Source organism: Microcaecilia unicolor, chromosome 7, assembly GCF_901765095.1.
Source record: "Microcaecilia unicolor chromosome 7, aMicUni1.1, whole genome shotgun sequence".
In the NCBI taxonomy this organism is placed as follows: domain Eukaryota; kingdom Metazoa; phylum Chordata; class Amphibia; order Gymnophiona; family Siphonopidae; genus Microcaecilia; species Microcaecilia unicolor.
The window spans coordinates 82,464,169-82,485,841 of NC_044037.1; the positions used below are offsets into that span (position 1 = coordinate 82,464,169).

The window sequence follows — 21,673 nt, forward strand, 5'->3', positions numbered from 1 at the left end:
ATACTGATATGACACCTGAGCCAGCTTCTCCATGAATTGGAGCACTGCTGTTCCCTAGTGGTCAATCAAACGTTTACAGCAAAACCCAAGAAAATGAAAGGCTGTAGTGCCTATGCTATATAGTGTTATTCTTCTTTAAGAGGGTCTTTTACAAAGCGGCGGTAAGCCCAATTCTGGCTTACCACATGCTAAATCTGAACTACCACTGGCCCAACGCAGCCACCGGTGGTAGTTCCAGGTTGAGCACCTGCTATTTCTGGCGCTCTGAAATTTTTTTCTGGTGCGGCGGTAATCACGCATCGCTGTGTGCTGCCTAGTTACCGCCAAGTTACCGCTGGAGCCCTTTCCGTCACCTCAATGAGTGGTGGTAAGTGCTCCCCACCTAATGGCCAAGCGGTAAGAGTAATCTCACCCCGTGACCATTTTTAGGGGCAGAGGGCTTTTTACCTGCTACGGTAAAAAGGGCCCTGGTGCATGGGGAAAATGGCCCCTGCCTCTACCACAGGACTCTTTTTCCCACAGCTCAGTAAAAGGACCCCTAAGTGGGCAGCTTTTAAACCATCTGCACTGGGGCAAAGAACTTGGGGACTTTAACCCCCTGGCTTTGCATCAGTTTTCAAAGAAGAAACACACTATCAGGCTTATTTTTGAAAGTGATCGGTGGCCATTTCCTGACATAAATCGGGAGATGGCCGGCGATCTCTCAAAAGCAGCGAAATTGGTATAATCGAAAGCAGCTTTTTTGACAGCATCGCTGCTTTCCTGTCGCCTCGCTGGTGAAAGTTCAAGGGGGTGTGTCGGCGGCTTAGTGAAGGCGGGACATGGGCGGGCATGGGCATGGCTATCAGATGGCCGGCTTTCTCGGATAATGGAAAAAAAGTTGTCATAAGTCAATAATTTTGTAGCAGGAGTTTTTGAAACTCTTTTTACACAGAAGTTTACCAAGAAGGATGTTCACATAGTTATAAATGCAGAAAATATACTATAGGCTTTGTTATAGATGGTCTGTAAAAACAAATGGATCTATTTCTTTATGTTTTAGTAGAATGTGACCTTTATATTAAATGATAATAATGATAATAATAATAATAACAAAAAACCCACACTAGCTTTCCAGTGTAGAGCGGTTTACAAAATAATACTGTTCAATACCTAGGAATTGCAATAATAAAAACTGTAAAAGGGAAAATGTCCTACCTCATTTTCCATTAAACATTCAAAGTAATTACAAACTAAGGGTTCTCTTGCTAAGGTGCGTTTTTGTCTTTAGCGTGTGCTAAACCTTAGCACATGCTAACCGTGTAGACGCCCATAGGAATATTATGGGCATCTACATGGTTATTGCACGCTAAAAATACAAGCATGCCTCTAATGCAGCTTAGTGAATAGGAACCTAAAATATATATCCTAATCTTCAGCTCTCTAATTAACACTACACTGAATTCAGTACATATTTCCTAAATAAAAATGTTTTAATATTATGGGTGAATTCTATGTAAGAGCCAGATCATCTGATTGTGCTTGAACTTTATTTTCCAAACCTAGCTGCTTGAAAAAAAAAAAACAAGTATTCAAAGATTTTCAGCCCCTATGGGTCTACCCCAAAGCTCATCTTCAATAATCTACCGCTGTTGGAAAATTATTTGTTGATTATTGGCCATATAAACTCTGAGCTCAAAGTGTGTTACCTACAGTATGATATGTGGTGGGGGAGGGGAGGGGAGAACCTAATAAGGCTTATAGTCCAATGGTCTCACGTGCTAATCTGTGTTACCATTTTAACACACATCCATATAAATGATGCAGTTAGTAAACAGTCCACAATAAGAGTAATGGGGCTTACAACAATTAATGTGCTTTAACTTGCAATAATGTGCACTAATACAGGTTAGTAGAAATGCTACTAATTTTGTACCTGAGGCAATAGAGAGTAAAGGGGTCCTTTTACAGTGCCACGGTAAAAAGTGACCTGTGGTAATGTTGGCATGTGAGATTGCCGTGCGCCAAGGCAAATTTTTATTGTGGCCGTAAAAAGACTTTTTTCCATTGGCATCCTTAATGGCCACGCGCTAATTTCACAATTAGCGTGTGGCCATTACTGCCTGAGCCCTTACCACCACCTATTTACTTGGTGGTAAGGGCTTATGCGTTAATTCAGTAGTTATCGGGCAGCGCACGGTGAGGGATGTGTGCTTCCCGATTACCGTCGGACACACCTACTCCCAGCCCACGGGCAATAGCAAGCGCTGAAGGCAGAATTACCAAAGGGTGTCTGGCCACGCCCCACGGTAGTGCTGTTTCACCACATGCTACTCGTGAGGTAACCTTGGCTTCCCTAGCTCTGAGCAAAAAACTCTAACCACCAGGCAACTCCTTTGCTAGCAGATTCTACCATTTATGAATTTTTACTCTTTTCATAACTGAAACTGTGCATGCAATATTTATAAGACTACTGGCAAAGTGATGCCATAAGTATGTTTTCAGTTAGAAGTAATGTACTTCTTAAAACAGGGGGAAAAAACTATCTAACAATCTGAGGGTGGAATTTCTAGTTTCAGTTGTCACAAATATCTAGATTGTACAAGCTGTTTTCCTGCATTTCTTCTCACCTCTCTCCTACCTCTCCTTCTTTAGGCTATTTCTAGTATCATATTAGCTGTGTCTGAACTTGTTTTTGCTTTCAGATTTTCCTCAAAGTTAATTTGATCATTGCTTTTCATATAAAATCTAAAGATAGAAACCTTTCATCACTTTGAATGGGCTGTGTCAGCATTACCGCATTGGCCGCCACTAGTGCAGCTTTGTAAAAGGGGGCACATCTGTTTATTTTTCCTAATCTGTCGTGGAGGGGCATAATTGAACAAAAACGTCTATCTCCATGGGCATTTATCTCCGAGAACGGGTCCGTGAAGGGGCGGACCGAACCGTATTTTCGAGAAAAATAGACGTCCATGTTTTATTCGACAATTTGTGAGCTGGGCGTTTTTGTTTTTCAGTGATAATGGAAAATGAAAGCACCCAGCTCAAAAACGAATAAATCCAAGGCATTTGTTCGTGGGAGAGGCCAGGAGTCGTAGTGCACTGGTCCCCCTCACATGCCAGGACACCAACCGGGCACTCTAGGGGGCACTTTTACAAAAACAAAAAAAAAAGGTAAAAGAGCTCCCAGGTGCATAGCACCCTTCCCTTGTGTGTTGAGCCCCCCAAATCCCCCTCAAAACCCACTGCCCACAAGTCTACACCATTACTATAGCCCTAAGGGGTGAAGGGGGGCACCTACATGTGGGTACAGTGGGTTTGGGGGGGTTGGACGACTAAGCATTAAGCAGCACAATTGTAACAGGTAGGGGGGGATGGGCCTGGGTCCACCTGCCTGAAGTCCACTGCACCCCCTAACAACTGCTCCAGGGACCTGCATACTGCTGCCAGGGAGGTGGGTATGACATTTGAGGGTGAAAATAAAAAGTTGTGAAACATCATTTTTTGTGGTGGGAGGGGGTTAGTGACCACTGGGGGAGTCAGGGGAGGTCATCCCCGATTCCCTCTGGGGGTAATCTGGTCATTTAGGGCACTTTTGGGGGCCTTATTCGTGAAAAAACAGGGTCCAGGAAAAGTGCCCTAAATTCTAGCTACAAACGCATACTTTTTTTCCATTATCGGCGAAAGGCGCCCATCTCTCCTCGGCCGATAACCACGCCCCAGTTCCACCTTCGCCACGCCTCCGACACACCCCCGTCAACTTTGTACGCTTCCGCGATGGAGTGCAGTTGAAAACGTCCAAAATCGGCTTTCCATTATACCGATTTATTCGTTTTTGTGAGATAAACGTCTATCTCCCGATTTGGGTCAAAATCTAGGCGTTTTTCTCTTTCAATTATAAGGTGGATAGTGTTTGATGTCTTTTGTCAGTTTTGCATTCAGAGATGATATCAACTACTGGGGATTCAGGGGTCAGTTCCCCCTACTCTCTCCAGTGGTATGCTGCTCAGCGTGAGCATTTTTCTGAAACCTAGACAAACTGAGTAGCACGTGAAAATCCCAATGTAAGTATTATTGGACACAGATGTGCATTCCCCTTCTGAAATGGAGAATACATGTTTATATTTTAGGTCTACCATAGCTCCATCTAAAGACACAAGTCTAAAAGCCGATTAGAACGTCTGAAATAAGCACCATACTCCAGAGTTTCTTTTACAGACGGTCAGTAGGAATAAATTGCAGCGGAATGTGATGCTTAGATTAAATAATTTACCACAAAGCTCATCTTCAAAAAATCTACCATTGTTGGGAATGTTTTTTGTTAATTATTAGCCTTTTGAACTCTGAGCTCAAACTGAATTATCTAATGGTATGATAGATCCCCCACCCTTCCTTTTATGTACATTAATATAAGTTATGAGTTTCATTATTAAATAGACTGCATTAAGGATAATGAAGCTTACATTAAATAATGTGTTCTAACTCACAATAATGTGCATTCACACGGGATAGAAAATGATGCTATTAGTTTTGTATCTGAGCCAATAGAGAGTGAAGTGAAATGCCCCAGATCACAAGAAATGCCAGAAGGATTTGAACACTGGCTTTCCTAGTTCTGAGCCCAGCACTCTAACCACCAGGCTATTCCTTCACTAATAGATTCTACTAGCGAAAAGTTACACCGTTTACGAAGGAAAAAGGGCATGCTACTGTATTTTTATGACTGTTAGCTAAGTGATGCTGTAAATAGCTTTATGTTTCAACTTAAGTTTCAATTTAAAATAATTTACTTCTTAAAATGGGAAAAAAGAACCTCTATAAATCTGGGGGTGAAGTTACTTAAAAGTACAGTCTGCTGGCTTCAATTGTCATAATTCCTCAGGGCCCCTTTTACTAAGCTGAGTAGGCACCTATGCATGCCCAACGCACGCCAAATTGGAGTTACTGCCTGATTACCGCGTGGCCCTTGCGGTAATTTCAATTTTGGCGCATATCCACTACGCGTGTCTGAAAACTATTTTTTATTTTCTGGCGTGCATAGCGGACGCATGGCAAGTGGCATCTGGCAAGCATAGGACATTACCACCCAAATTCTTTACCGCTAGGTCTATGGCTGGCAGTAAGGTTTCAGACCCAAAATGGATGTGCGGCAATTTTGATTTTGCCGCATATCCATTTTCAGCAAAAAAAAGGCCTTTTTTACAGGTGTGCTGAAAAATGATTCTGCGCGCGCCCAAAACCCATGCCTACACTACCGTAAGCCAATTTTCAATGTGCCTTTGTACAGATTATACTCAGTGGAGTGATCTGCGTTTTCTCGCACCTCTCTCCCATCTCTCATTTTTTATGCTACTTTTAATATTACAGTAGCTTTTTCTAAAATGTTTTGTTTGTTTTCAGAATTTCCTCAAAGTTAATTCCATCATTGTTTTTTTCCTTATACTTAATTCCTCATTGCTTTTCACATCAAATCTAAAGATAGAAACTTTCCATCATGACATGTCTTTCAAGGTATTTTTGAATAATTTGACTTCCTGCTATAACGTCACAGCACGAGAAGTAGAACTCTTTAGGATTATGAAATGCAGGATTCAACGTCACCTTTGATCCATGTCAAGTAATCATGTATTTTGCATACCTGAAGAAAGGTTGAAATAAAAACAAAATTTCCAAGGAATTGAGTCACTGAAAAAGAGGCAGGGAAATTAGTGCTGAAGTGGTATAAAAGGTTCTTCATCAACAGGGAGAAAAACAGCAGAAGTAGCAGCGGCAGCAGCATAAACAGGCTTAAAGAGTCCATACTACATCTCATTCTGTACAATGAAGATCAGTTCTGAGCAGATGAAGTCACACTATGATACACAGGGTTTTCTTACAGAAATCTCTGTCCTAGACACCGAAGAGCTGGAGGAGGCAAAAAGAGCTTTCGAAAAACTGGAGGAGGAATTGGGTAAGTTTTTAAAGATATAATAACATAGAACTGAATCTTCAGCAATGCAATGACCACACAAGTTTAGATAGATAGATGTGGATTTTCAGTGATCCTAACTATGGTTCAGATCACTAAAAATATATGCATAACTTAGTATGAATAACTTATCCCTATGAAGTTATACCTGCCATTTCTGCAGTCCAGCGTTTACCCACAGGGGCTATTTTAGAAGTTATGTGCCATTTTCACATATATAAAAGGTATTTACATGCAAAAAAATCATCATGCATGCATAAGTAGAAAATATGATGCAGAATGCAACGTTTTAAAGGAGGTTTGTTCTGAGCATCCTTTAGGTGGTTCTCAAAGTGTACATGTATTCCATATTTTATAATTCAATACAGATTTATCCTCATAATTCTATATCAGCAATTACGTCTATTTAAAGGAACACATACACTGATTTTCAGTTAACTTCTCATTTGAACCTGGGGTTTGGATAAGTGATTGGGGGTGGGGGGAGTTATATTTACTTGCCTCAACTTGCAAAATGTGTTTCAGAAGCTATCAACATAATTAGCTCCTCGCAGATGTGCAGATTTCCAAAATTCATCACTTACACAGATAAGGGAAGATTCTATATATGGTGCCTAAAATTTCAGTGCTGACTAAGTCTAGATTTAGGCGCTGATTATAGAATATTCTTAGTTGATATTTCAATGCCTAAATCTAAGTAGATCCATTTACACCAATGAAAATGTGGCGTAAATCCCAGTGCATAGATTTAGGCACACTGGGCCATATTCTATAACTAGATGTGTAAATTTCAGAACGCCCATGAAATGCCTATTTCCCTGCCCATAACCATGCCCCTTCTTGCCTGCGCACGTTACAAGTTCGGTGCATGTCGTTACAGAAAATACTTAGTGAGCTGTGCACTTAAATTCTATTCAGTGCCAATTAGTGCTCATTATTGCTTGTTAAGTACTGTTATTAGCGCTCATTAGTTTTTTAAACTTGTTAAATTAAACGCATTGTTATAGAATCCATATCAATTCTGGTGCCAATCTGTTGGCTTACTATATAGAACCCGTGAGGATATGGGTCCTTTTTCTAAGGTGCGTGAGGGATAACATGCAGGTAGTGCATGCCAAATCAGGCTGGCGCTTGTGCCTGACGGTAATTCTGAGTTTGGTGCTCACCGAATCCCACTGTAGAAAATAATTTTTTATTTTCTACCACAGGGGCATTCCTGGCGGTAATCAGCAGTTGGCATGTGCTGCATGGTTACCGCACAGGTAGCACATGAGCCCTTAGCACTAGGTCAATGGGTGGTGGTAAGGGCTCAAGCCATAAATAGGCGGAAATTAGTTTTAATTTCACTGCACACCCATTTCCAGGCCCATTAAAAAAGCCCGTTTTCCCAGTTGCGGTATAAAAATGGCCTAGTGCGTGCCTAAAACACGTGCCCATACTACCACAGGCCACTTTTTACTGTGGCTTAGGAAAAGGACCCCATGAGTTGCAAAATGTCGGCTTCTAACTGTAGGTAATGCTGCATTCATGTGCAAACCCCATTAGTAATACTCCTAGGGGCCCTTTTACTAAGCTTCGTGTCTACGTGCACCCAATGTGCGCCAAAATGGAGTTACCGCCCGGCTACTGCATGGCTTTTGCGGTAAATTTCATTTTTGATGCACATCCGATACGCGTGTCCGAAAAATAATTTTTATTGTTAGATGCGCGTATCAGACATGTGCCAAGTGGCATTTGACGTGCCTAGGTCATTACTGCCCAGTTACCATATGAGACTTTACTGCTAGGTCAATGGCTGGTGGTCTCAGACCCAAAATGGATGCGTATCAATTTTCATTTTGCCGTATGTCTATTTTTGGCAAAAATTTTAAAAGGGCATTTTTTACAGGTTTGAGATGGTTGGCATCGGTTTTCACCGATAATGGAAACCGATGCCGGGAATCTCAAACACGGCCAAATCCAAGGCATTTGGTCATGGGAGGGGCCAGCATTTGTAGTGCACTGGTCCCCCTGACATGCCAGGACACCAACCGGGCACCCTAGGGGGCACTGCAGTGGACTTCATAAATTGCTCCCAGGTGCATACCTCCCTTACCTTGTGTGCTGAGCCTCCCAAAACCACCCCAAAACCCACTACCCACAACTCTATACCACTACCCTAGCCCTTATGGGTGAAGGGGGGCACCTACATGTGGGTACAGTGGGCTTTGGGGGGGGGTGGAGGGCTCCCACTTACCACCACAAGTGTAACAGGTAGGGGGGGGTGGGCTTGGGTCTACTTGCCTGAAGTGCACTGCACTGACAAAAAACTGCTCCAGGGACCCGTATACTGCTGTCATTGAGCTGGGTATGACATTGGAGGCTGGCATAGAGGCTGCCAAAAAAATATTTTTCTTTTTTTTGGGGGGTGGGAGGGGGTTGGTGACCACTGGGGGAGTAAGGGGAGGTCATCCCCGATTCCTTCCGGTGGTCATTTGGTCAGTTGGGGCACCTTTTTGAAGCTTGGTCCTGAAAAAAAAGGGACCAAATCACTCCTTATACCACCCAAATGCTTTAAAACACCCCTCACACGACCTTACCTAACACCTTCTAACTTATTCCTCTTCTACCTCCAGCTTATCACCGACTGTATCTAATATTATGTAATGACTATATCTTATTAACACCCTGTAAGCGACATTGGGCCTGCAAAAAGGTGGGATAATGTGGGGTACAAATGCAATAAATAAATAAAAATAATAAATAAATAATAAATAAATAAAATAAAATAAAAATAAATAAATAAATAATAAAATAAAGCCGGCGAAATGCTCGTCAAGGCCGGCTTTCTTTTTTCCATTATCGGGCGAAGCCAGCCATCTCGTACCACACCCCCATCCCGCTTTCGCTACCCTACCGACACGCCCCCTTGAAGTTTGGCCGGCTCCATGACGGAAAGCAGTTGGCGCCGGCCAAAATCGGCTTTTGATTATACAGATTTGGCCGGGTTCAGGAGATCGCCAGCCATCTCCTGATTTGTGTCCGAAGATGGCCGGCGATCTCCATCGAAAATAAGCTGGATAGGTACCTACTCGTGTCCTACTCACATTAATTTTGAACTGCCACCCAGCTACCACATGGCCCGGGCGGTAATTTAATTTTTACGTGCATCCACTAAACATGCCGGAAATGTTCCGGCACGTGGTGCTAACCGGGCGGTAATCGGCATTGTACGCACGTAGACCATTACCGCCTGGTTAACGTGTGAGACCTTACCGCTAGGTTAATGGGTGGCAGTAAGGTCTCAGGCCCAAAATGGATGCACGCTAATTTTTATTTTGCCACACGTCCATTTTCGGCCAAAAAAAGGCCTTTCTTGCAGGTGCGTTGAAAAATGGACCTGCACGTGTCCAATACACGTGTGTACACCAGCACAATCCATTTTTCAGTGCACCTTAGTAAAAGGAACCCTTAGCTTTTTCAAATTACATATATTCAGCAGTGCTACCTGCTTATAAGGTGCCATTGAAAACATTAATGTAACTTGAATTGTCCAAGTTAGAAAATGCAACTTCTACCTGTTCTTTGTGCAGCCTATTTAGCCATCTAATTTATGCATTTAAGGGCTGATCACCATTTAAGTTTTACATTTCAGTTGTACCTCCCATGGAATGCCCTTTTATTAAGCAGAGAATTTTGATCATGTAATAATTTATACATCCAAAGTTATCTGTTCATTGGGCCAGATGTTGTTTATGCCCATTGACCATATAAGTATCTTTCAATGGTTTTCTTGAACACTCAAACATAAACATCCATTTTCCAAGCTACATGACTTCTACAAAATTACTCTCTTTACCTATTTAGATAGTGACTATATATCACCATTACACTTAGAAATGTTGGTCCCATCACAAGAATGCTCTTGGCCTCTCCCATTTTAATTTGCACAAATATTGGTACAAAGGAGTCCTTTTACTAAGCTATGGCAAAACAATAATACTCTCAAAAATATTGAATAGAACCAATCCCAGAAACAACTGAGGCACTCCACTTATCACGAATCTTTCCACAGATGAATTCAATTTACCTCTTTTAGTCTATCATTAAACCAATTTCTAATCCAGTCATTTTAAATTTTATTGATAATAGAAGTCACAGTTGCATTACAAAAGTGAATCAACATTTTCTGGGTCATTTTTTATTTTAATCAGACTACAACCTATATGAATAAATTTTCATTAAAGGTCTATTCTGTCAGATGTTGCAATTTATATCAGAAAGATATTGTGATCTTATCTAGAAAAGAAGATGCCATTCATATGGTTTTAAAGTGATATAACATAGCAAACACATTATGGATTTTTTATTAATAAAAAGTTTTCTTTTTGCCTTATTAACAATAAATAATTTACTTAAATATTGTTTTGTAGGGAAGGAATACACTCAGTACAACCTACATAACAGTCATCTAGAGCATGAATGGGTTATGAACTTAGCAGCTCATCCTCGGGTACTGGAAACTATGACAGCCATCTTGGGACCCAATGTTATTCTCCTGGATTCCAGATTTATCTGTAAATACCCATTTTCTGAGGTTCCTCACACAGACAACGTAGCTCCTTATGTAGCCTGGCATCAGGATATCAAGTAAGAAAATGAATGATTTAATAATTATGTTCTTATGACTTCATCCATATTTTTGTACATACATTCAGAATAAAATGGTGTTTTGTTCTGGGGTTCAGAGACCCCTAGGTTCTGTCTGGTACTGGAGTTCAGCTGTCCAGTGGCAGGGAGAACCTCCAAGAAGGCTGGATTGACCTCAAATCTAACTTCATCTCTAAATAGAATAATTCACTAGTACTGAGGTAATCAAGAAGCTGTGAAGTTCTAAAAGGAATTGCCACTGAGAGAGACATTAGGTTTAAGGGACCCGCATTAGTCCGCCTCTCAGCACTGGCAAGGAAAAGATACCAGTCTCATGACAAACTGGATTTAGGCTACAGGTTATACAATGCGGTGAAAGAAAGCCTGATAGAGCAGAAACAATTATACTTACAGCCTTTGATCATTAAGTGAAGCCCACAGAACATCATTTGGGATGAGTTTATTTGCCAAGATACGAGTCAAATCAGTGATTGACAACAGGCATGTACAATCAATTAGTTATAGGAATATAATAATCCAGCTGCAAACAGGTGCTATCTGAATCTTAGTCTTTTATAATTTCTTTTACCAATCAAAAGGTTTTACATGGGAAAGCAATTAGGTAATTTGTCAATTCTGCTGGTCACATTGATTTCCCCTGGAGAGAGTGAGTGGCAACCCTTCTCTCTAGCTTAAACCAGGAAATACACTAACTTTTATAGGTTCATAAAGGATATCAGTAATATGACAGTAAGCCCATCTGATTGGATCTAATTTATGTCATGGTTGTCACTGATTGGCTTATGCTAATAAGTAGCTTCATCTCGTGAACATGTTCTCATCTTTAGCTTGCTTAACCACAAACTTAAGCACGACCTTACACCTAGTTTGAGGAGCCATCTGTATCCTGTTTATGAGGTTTTCTGCACCCTAACTTCTTCCTCATTCTGCTGCATGGTCCTTCCTCATTTAGCTCAGGAGCTTGCTGGAACTTCTCGGCTAAAGGCCTGTACTTTTCTTGTCATTTTTAGAGCCTGAACCTAAATCTCAGGTCTGGGCTTCCAAATAATTATACAATGGTCAAGACAGAGAAAATGTAAATGTAATTTTTCAATCTTGTTTCATTAAGTCTAGTGGTACAGGTTCAGCACACTAAGCTCCACTAAATGATACATGAGCAGACCAATTTCTAAACCACTGGAAAACTCGTACACTTGCAGGTACTATGTACCCAAGGGTCTGCCCACTAAATTTCAGTAGGAAACGTCCCAGGTAGTTCCCCTCTGAAAATCTGTTGGTTAGCTAGAACATGAATGACATAAGTACCCACTAGGTATATGCATCCCCCAAATTTTTGTTTTCTTTGGTTTTCCTGAGGGGCCCTTTTACAGAGCAGCAGTAAACCCAACGTGGGCTTACCACTCGCTCTTCCAGGACTACTGCCGACCCAACGCGGCCACCAGCAGTAGTCCCGCCCCAAGTGTGCACCATTTTCAGGAGAAAAAGAAAAAAAACCTCGAAAATGGCTTGTGCGGTGGTAACCCATGTACTAAAAAATATTTTGTAATTTTTCTGGGAGTGAGCTTGCCTGGAGCAGAGAGTGGGCATATCTGAGCTAGTCAGTTAGAACATCTACTTTATCGCGTGCTAACTATTAGCACAGGTTTAGCACATGAGCCCTTACTGTCTACAAATTAGGTGTTGGTAAGTGCTCATTCACTAATTTTTTAAGGGCCACACTCTAATGGCAAAATTAACACATTGCCATTAATTCAGAAAATAGGAAAATCAGCCATTTTTCAGCCGCAGTAAAAATGGCTTTAGCTCATGGGAAAGAGTCACATAAGAGTGCGCTGAGGCCCCAAAGTCAGTTTCTAAGACAAGAGATGGGGGCTACTGGCTGTTTAATTAAGGGGTCCTTTTACTAAGCTGCAGTATAAGACTGGCCTGCGGTAGTGTAGCCGCATATTTTTGGTGCACACAGTTTTTACCGCGGCTGGGGAAAAAGGCTATTTTACTGGCCGTGTGCTATAATTAAAAGTAGCTCACGGCTATATACTGCCTGAGCCCTTACCACCACCCATTGACCTTGCGGTAAGGGCTTACATGCTACACGCTCGGTACTCATGCAGCTCATGCCAATGTGGCCATGCTGCTGATTACCACTGAGAATGGCCCCCATGATAGAAAATAGAAACATATTTTCTACTGTGGGAAACAGCATGTGCCAACTTTGAAATTACCACTGGGTGGGCGCATTAACTAGGCGATAGTGTCAATTTGGCGCATGCTACACACACAGTAGCCCTACTGCTGCGTTGTAAAGTGGCCCCTAAGTATAGTACCTACTAAGCTCACTTATCCAGGATAGCATGTAACAAATGAGACGAAACCAAAAACTGATATGAATGAGAATATCCTACAAGGGATCAAGATTCTGTAGCTTGCAACTGGGGTATACCTTCAGTAATGGAGAACCAAATCATTGAGCAGAAATGATGGGTCATTTGGTCTCTTGATGAAGGCTTTGCTCTAATCTCTATCAGTGCATTACTTCACTTCCCTGCACTCTAATATTATGATTAATATTTCTAACCCTCAGGGCAAATGCTGAGAATTCTACGAAAGATTGCATCATGAGTATTCGTGGAGAAATTCATTTTGCAGTTGCAAATTGAACAATTATCTGAAGGAAGAAAAAGAAGCATTTAGAAAGCAAATTAAGATAGCTATTAGTTTAAAATGGAATGTGGTATAAATTTGGAAGTGCTATGGTTTACTACAGTCTGCTTCAGAAGCATTTTATATCTTTGAAATGAAATAGCTATTAAAGGACTGTAGCTTTGGGACGGAGTAACAGGAAAATGAAGAGAAAGGTAGATAAAGAGTGAAAATCTTGCTCTAAAATGAGTAAAAGTAGTACTTTAGAAGTCAAGTATAAAAACTGCATGCATACATTTATGTACATTATAAGAAGGTAGCAATATCTATGATGCAATTGTATTATCAAGCAATCTTACATAGAATGTTGAATGTCTTTTAAAATGCCAGTAGTTAATTTCCTAGTAGAAGGACTTCTTGGCATAAAGAAGTAAAACCATAGTACATAAGTATTGCCACACTGAGACAGACGTGGAGGGGCATAATCGAAAGGGACGTCCTCGTTCCGATTTGGTCGCCCTCGCAAAACGTCCCTATCCAGGGGCGGAGAAGCCCATATTTTCGAAACAAGATGGACGTCCATCTTTCGTTTTGATAATACGGTCAGGGACGCCCAAATCCTGAAATTTGGTCGTCCTTAGAGATGGTCGTCCCTAGACTTGGTCATTTCTGATTTTCGGCAATAATCGAAACCAAGGACATCCATCTCAGAAACGACCAATGCAAGCCATTTGGTTGTGGGAGGAGACAGCATTTGTAGTGCACTGGTCTCCCTGACATGCCAGGACACCAACCGGTCACCCTAGGGGGCACTGCAGTGGACTTAATAAATTGCTCCCAGGTACATAGCTCCCTTACCTTGTGTACTGAGCCCCCCAAAACCCACTCACCATAACTGTACACCACTACCATAGCCTTTATGGGTGAAGGGGGGCACCTAGATGTGGGTACAGTGGGTTTCTGGTGGGTTTTGGAGGACTCACTGTTTCCTCCACAAATGTAACAGATAGGGGGTATGGGCCTGGATCCGCCTGCCTGAAGTACACTGCACCCACTAAAACTGCTCCAGGTACCTGCATAGTGCTGTGATGGACCTGAGTATGACATCTGAGGCTGTCATAGAGGCTGCCAATCAATCTTTTTAAAGATGTTTTTTGAGGGTGGGAGGGGATTAGTGACCACTGGGGGAGTAAGGGGAGGTCATCCCCGATTCTCTCTGATGGTCATTTGGTCATTTCGGGCACCTTTTTGTGCCTTGGTTGTAAGAAAAACGCGTCCAAGAGTTTGTCATGGACATCCTTGTTTCTTTCGATTATGGGTTAGGCATGCTCAGGTTACGCCTTCGCTATGCCTCCAATATGCCCTCTTGAACTTTGGCTGTTCCTGCGACGGAAAGCAGTTGAGGACATCCAAAATTGGATTTCGATTATACCAATTTGGACGACCCTGTGAGAAGGACGCCCATCTTCCGATTTATGTTGAAAGATGGGCGTCCTTCTCTTTTGAAAATGAACCCACAAAGGTCCATCAAACCCAGCATCCTGTTTCCAACAATGGCCAATCCATGTCACAAATACCTGGCAAGATCCCGAAAAAGTTCAATACAATTTATGCTGGTTATCCCAGAAATAGGCAGTGTATTTTCTCCAAGTCATTTAATAATGGTCTATGGACTTTTCCTTTAGGAAGCCATCCAGACCCTTTTTAAACCCCTCTAAGCTAACCACCTTTACCACATTCTCTGGCAACGAATTCCAGAGTTTAATTACACGTTGAGTGAAGAAAATGTTTCTCTAATTCGTATTAATAATAATTAATAGTACTGACTTCAAAGTCAAGGACAGCACTACTAGGAATAAATTAATTTCTTAAGATGGTACACACTACAATGAAAAATAAGAACTTACAGTTCCACCAAACCATGAGCGCATAATCATCTTCTCTGACCTGCTAACCAAACAAGCTAAATACAACGATATAGGTAGCTGAAATGACCCACATCCTAAAGGAGTGAGATTTCAGATTTAGTGATGTTTTGGAATTACAATAGGCCATTCCTGAATCAGAACCTCTCCATTAAATGATATAGGGTGATAAGAACCATTTCTGTAGGTGGAAGTCCATAATCTTAATTTGCAGATCCAGATCCAGGGATTGATGCCTTTTCTTCTCTCTCTTCTTTCCTTCTTCCTAGGTATTGGGGATTTGAGGGAGGTCCTGTGGCCTCAGTATGGCTTGCCCTGGATGAAGTAAACACAGAAAATGGAGTGCTGCAGGTTATTCCAGGTACAATAGCTTTAAGAACATTATTACTTTTTTAGGAGAGACCCAATACTATGGATAGTTAGTAGATTTAAATTCTCTCTCTTACCCCCTGTTTACTAAGCTGTGCTTTGAATGGTCTGTGTCAGTATTGCCACGTGGCTTAATAAACAGGGAGATTAGTTCTGTATGGTTGTCTAGAAAATTGCCATTCGAACAGATGTAACTAAGGGGTCCTTTTACAAAGGCACACTGAAAAATGGCTTGCGGTAGTGTAGGAGCAGGTTTTGGGCGCACAGATCCACTTTTCAGCGCGCCTGCAAAAAATGCCTGTTTTGTTTTCTGCCAAAAATGGATGTGTGGCAAAATCAAAATTGCCACATGTCTATGTTGGGTCTGAGACCGTACCGCCAGCCATAAACCTAGCGGTAAAGAATTTGGGTGGTAATGACCTATGCGTGTCAGATGTCACTCGGCATGTGTCCGCTATGCGCGCCAGAAAATAAAAAATATTTTTCAGACGCACGCCAAAATTGAAATTACCGCCAGGGCCACATGGTAACTGGGTGTTACTCCAATTTGGCGCGTGTTTGGCGCACATAGGCGCCTATGCGGCTTAGTAAAAGGGGCCCTAAGTGAACCTAATCAACTTTACTTCTTTCAAAGGAAAAATACAATGAAATTCCTAACATTTTATGCATTTTGAATTGCATATATAACAATTGAATTCTCAGAATATCCATGGCTAATTTCCATAAGAATGTTACAAGAACAACAATTTTTATTCCCAGAGATTTTGGGAAGTTCATACATATATATCCCAGACATTGGTAAAACTGTTTTTGAAGGAATGCAGGACAAAGGAAACCAAAGTGTGAAAAATAAATCTGAATCTCTTTGTCTTTGTAGAAAGCCATAAGCAAGGCATTTTGGAACATCATACAGCAATCATCCCTGGGAACATGTTAACCGCAAACCAAGAGATACCACGGCACCTGGTTGAGGCAGAGAAGGCTGTTGAATGCCCGCTCAAAGCTGGGCAAATGTCGGTCAGTAAAACAGTTAACTATTAAAGCTAGAGAATGAGACCATATAGTAACATAGTAAATGACGGCAGATAAAGACCTGTATGGTCCATCCAGTCTGCCCAACAAGATAAACTCATTTTACATGGTATGTGATACTTTATATGTATATCCGAGTTTGATTTGTCCTTGCCTTTCTCAGGGCACAGACCGTAGAAGTCTGCCCAGTACTTCCTGACATTAGTCCTGAGTCTTCCCCCCTTCAACCTCAATTCACGTCCTCTAGTTCTACTGCCTTCCTGTCTCCGAAAAAGGTTCATTTGCGGATTAATACCTTTCAAATATTTGAATGTCTGTATCATGTCACCCCTGTTTCTCCTTTCCTCCAAGGTATACATGTTCAGGTCAGCAAGTCTCTCCTCGTACGGTTTGCAACGCAAATATGATAGAAGAGATAATAAATCAACAGACTACTGTAAAAAAAACAACTAAATTTACAATCATTATCAGAAAGCAACTAGAGATCACATTAGTCATGGTTACTGATCCCATCATAACAGATATGACTAAATAGTCTCCTGAATTTTCACTCATATTAAGGAGTTGCCAAACAATAGGATACATAATCTTCAATGGAAATTAACATCAGCCAATATTATACTGATTTAATGTAACAAGAAATGAATTTATATTTAGGGATCTTCATGGCCTGATGAACAGAATCACTATTGTAATAACCCAACAAATTCTTATGAGATGGTTGCAATTGTAATCATATCATTTCGATGAAATTCATTGCCAATGTAACTTGATTGATATGACCTTGCTGGAAAAAAAGAGTGTATCTTGAATATGAGAAGCAAATTATCAATTAAATTAAGCTAATTAGAATCATGATTAGCCAAATTAATTGATAATTACCATTTAATGTTCAAGTTTATTCCAATTTGACATGACGGATGTGTACTAAAAACAGAACCATATCCATCTGTAACCCAGCATACAGAATGGAAGTGGGTTTCTCAGTAGAAAGGGGAAAGAGTTTGCTTTGATAACCTTCCTATAGACAACTGAAATCTTATCTTTCTCATAAATAAAAAAATATATATTATTCCCCACCAACATTTTACCACATAATGTTCCCTTTCTTTTTTTCAGATCCATGATGGACTGACAGTCCACGCCAGTGAGCCAAATATGTCTGACAGGAGGAGATGTGGTTTTGTCATTCGTTACGTACCCACTACTGCCTACCCTATAGAGGTTTGTTTTTAATTCATTATCATTAATAAAAAGGACAATTTTTGCCTTCATATAGTGCTTTCTGGACTGTGGGTACAAAGTAGCATGCGGTTTATTTGGGACACAGCAGAATAAAGCATGTCTTTAAGGGCCAGATTTACTAAATGTTTCTTCCCCATTGATACAGTAAGAAAAAAATAGTCTGAATAAATCAGGCTGTAATGGGGACTTTTACAAAGGCATGCTGGCATTTTGGCATGCACTAAAAATTCACATGCATTAAATGCTAAGATGTCCATAGGAATATAATGGGCGTCTTAGCATTTAGAACATGCTAATTTTTAGTGTGCATTAAAAACTCTAGTGTGCCTTCACAAAAGGGACCCTAAAATAGATACTGTGGATTCAGGCATGGTACTTCTTAGCTTCTAAGGGAGTCTTTTACTTAGGTGCGCTGGCTAAACGCTAAAGACGCCCATAGAAATACATTGGCATCTTTAGTGTTTAGCGCACATCTATTTTTAGTGCGTGCAAAAAACACCAGCGTGCCTTAGTTCAAGACCCCCCAAGTCTCAGGTCCATGTGCTTGTTTCATTAGTAGATCCATTCATTGGCAAAATCTAACAAAAGAAAAAGATCTCCAAAATAGAATTCATGAAGACAATTACAAGTTCCTCCAACACACACATCCAACCCAGCTATATCCCCTCTCTCCTACGAAAAGCAAATGTTATTTAACCAACAAGCCATATAGATTTACGTAAAGATATGCCAGAAAACTGTAGTATGAGATTATGATCTAAACCTCTGTTTATAATCTGGGTATTTATTGTACAGCGAGATTCAACAAATCCCAGTCTGAAATCAAGGAGAGATAGTCCAATAAAATCAGAAAAGAAATAACAAGATCTCCAACATGAGACCTGTTAGAGATGAAGATAAAAAGTTCAAGTGACTATTAACTGAACCAAGCATAACCTGGAAAGGCAGAAATGCCTTTTTAATCCTGATTCCTTCTGCTTTATAGACCAACTTTTACAAAGTAGACATTACAAATCCCAGAAAGCAAACCCACAACAATTAAGAAGAAAGTATTGGAAGAGTGAGGGAAGCCATCATTACACCTCTTCCCTCTTTCTCATCTACATTTTTAGAAATAAATCTAAACTAGTTAACAAATATTCTGCCTAAGGGGCCCTTTTACTAAAGTATGCTGAAAAATGGCCTGCGCTAGGGTAGGTGCATGTTTTGGGCGCATGCAGATCCATTTTTCAGCACGCCTGCAAAAAGGGCCTTTTAAATTTTTTTGTCGAAAATGGACGTCCGGCAAAATAAAAATTGGCACACGTCCATTTTGGGTCTGAGACCTTACCGCCAGCCATTGACTTAGCGGTGAGGTTTCACACGGTAACCGTGTGGTAATCATCTACACACATAGAATGACGATTACTGCCCAGTTTCTGCCGCACGCCAGAAAATAAAAATTATTTTCCTGCGTGCATAGCAGGCATGTGTCAAAAATGAAATTACATCAAAGGTCACGCGGTAGCCGGGTGGTAACTCCAAATTGCTGCGCTTTGGGTGTGCATAGGCACCTACACGGCTTGGTAAGAGGGCCTCTAAAAGTCTTGTTACTGTTGCTCAGCATTAAAAAACAAAAAAAACAAGCAAACACATTTTCATCAACAGATCAAGCATCTTTACTCCATTGTTAAGGTTTCTCATGTTATTCATTCCTTTTTTCAATGTCAGGACCCTGAACGCCCTCGTACTTTCCCAGCCACTGTGCTGGTTGCCGGGACAGACGAGTTTCAGTATTTTGCAGACCATGCCCCAAGCTTCTTCACCAAGATGTTCTGAGCCAGGACAGTGGCAACGGCCTTTCAGTCCTCACCACAACTCAGAGTCAAGGCTCAACACCCAGGGCACAACGTGTCAGAGTTATTTCCTGCCTATGTACTGCACTTTATTGTAAATATACCATGCTATTAAAGAATGTTATGTGTCACTTTAATTGTTTAATAATATATTTAAGAGCAATAAAATCTCTATACAAACCTTATACATTGTCATGCTTTTCTCTACAGAGTATTACAATGAGTTTAAAATTATAGAAGGGCATTTTTTTATATGATGTCTAAGTCTGAATTGAGACGTTTTGCTAAAAAAAAGTCTCAAAGAAACATATAGCTCACAGCCATAACCAAACCAGAAAACATCTACATTTCTGGTTTAGTTATGGCTTAGAGCTAGGAAGTTTTCATGCTCAACATGTCCAGCTGAGTGGACTTCACATAAAGAAACCCAGGTACAAATCCCACCTAAATGCCTTCATATTGTATGGTGAGCTCTCCAGGAACAGAGAAAACCTACTATAGCTAAAGGTCTACTACTACAATAGACCCTCAGGCTTGCAGGTCACTTATAAATTTAAGTACAGGAGGTATTTCTGTTGTTCCAAGAGGGCTTACATATTTTTACTGAAATGAAAGAGTTACAGTGGGAATTGAACCTGGATCTCATTGTTCACTGTCCTGACCGCTACTGTCCTCTTGCTTGCTGCTTTCTTAGGAATGGCCATAATATCTGGAGCTATCATACAGCTTGATATCTACTGTCACTGTCACATCTTTGGGGGATGGGAGGGGGGTCAGTGATCATTGGGGAATTAAGAGGGGGTCATGGCTTAATTCCTCCAGTGGTCAGCTAGTCAGTTAGGGTACCCTTTTCTGACTTAGTTGTGAATGAAACAGGAATAGATAAAAATGTACTTCTTTTTTTTCCTGGACCTTTTTTTCTTTTCCATTATCTCTCAAAAATGTCCAGATTGCAAGTCCACCAAAGGCCCAGCCAAATCATGCCTCCAACATGCCCTATCTATTTGGATGAACTTGGTGAAAAAAGTCCCATTTCTACCTTTTTGCAAATCACAATTTAGACATATTGAGAAGAAAACCATCCATCTGCCACTTTGTGCTGCTTTTGAGAGAGTTTTCTCTTTTGAAAATGAGATCCACAGGCAGTCCAATGGCATTACACATTTTCATATTTAGAGAATAAAACATTGCAAAATATATAGAACTGGATTTTCAGTCAGAACAGTGACTTTGGGGCTCATTTTTGAAAGAGAAAAACATTTAAAAAGTGGCATAAAGCAGCATGTGGACGTTTTGTTCACCAAAACGTTCAAATCACTATTTTGAAACCTATTTTCTAAATGTTTTCTTTAATGCTGTTAATCCGCAGTGCATTCAGATCACAAGGGGGCATGTAGGGGGCCGGTTAAGGGTGGGATTTGGGCAAAACAAAAACTTTCAGCACTAAAACTAAGACAGTTTGATCTAGACTAGTTTTAATATCGAATAAGCCACAAAGAATGCCCTAAATAACCAGATGTCCACTGGAGGAATAAATTACCTCCATTACCCCACTAGTGGTCACTGACCCTCTCCCACTCCCCAAAGATATGAAAGAAACAGTACATACCAGCCTCTATGACAGCTTCTGATGTTATGGCCAGTCCTATTAGAGCAGCAAGCAGGTCCCTGGAGTAACCTAGTGGTTGGTGCAGTTCACTGTGGAGAAGGGGACCCAGGCCCATAATCCACTCTAACTGTTAAACTTGTTGTGGAAAGTGTCAGCCACCCCAAACCAATCAAAACTCTACTGTACGCACATATAAGTACATAAGTAATGCCATACTGGGAAAAGACCAAGGGTCCATCGAGCCCAGCATCTTGTCCACGACAGCGGCCAATCCAGGCCAAGGGCACCTGGCAAGCTTCCCAAACGTACAAACATTCTATACATGTTATTCCTGGGATTTTGGATTTTTCCAAGTCCGTTTAGTAGCGGTTTATGGACTTGTCCTTTAGGAAACCGTCCAACCCCTTTTTAAACTCTGCTA

General features: G+C 41.0%; 1 protein-coding gene across 1 annotated transcript; it reads left to right on the forward strand.

The window, feature by feature from the left end:
* The first annotated feature begins 5,750 nt into the window (after positions 1–5,750).
* LOC115474379 (probable alpha-ketoglutarate-dependent hypophosphite dioxygenase) lies at positions 5,751–19,764 on the forward strand. The gene is made up of 6 exons (XM_030209825.1): positions 5,751–5,929; positions 10,360–10,576; positions 15,432–15,523; positions 16,409–16,548; positions 17,683–17,787; positions 19,519–19,764. The coding sequence occupies exons 1-6, from the start codon at positions 5,800–5,802 to the stop codon at positions 19,624–19,626; spliced, it is 792 nt and encodes a 263-aa protein (XP_030065685.1). The 5' UTR covers positions 5,751–5,799; the 3' UTR covers positions 19,627–19,764.
* Positions 19,765–21,673: the final 1,909 nt, after the last annotated feature.

What these genes read in the sequence shown, in the direction of transcription:
- LOC115474379 (XM_030209825.1), top strand. Translation starts at nt 5,800, where the DNA reads ATGAAGATCAGTTCTGAGCAGATGAAGTCACACTATGATACACAGGGT. An exon ending in TCAAAGCTGGGCAAATGTCG is followed by an intron (nt 16,549 to 17,682) that starts GTCAGTAAAACA and finishes TCTTTTTTTCAG; the next exon opens with ATCCATGATGGACTGACAGT. An exon ending in CTACTGCCTACCCTATAGAG is followed by an intron (nt 17,788 to 19,518) that starts GTTTGTTTTTAA and finishes TTTCAATGTCAG; the next exon opens with GACCCTGAACGCCCTCGTAC.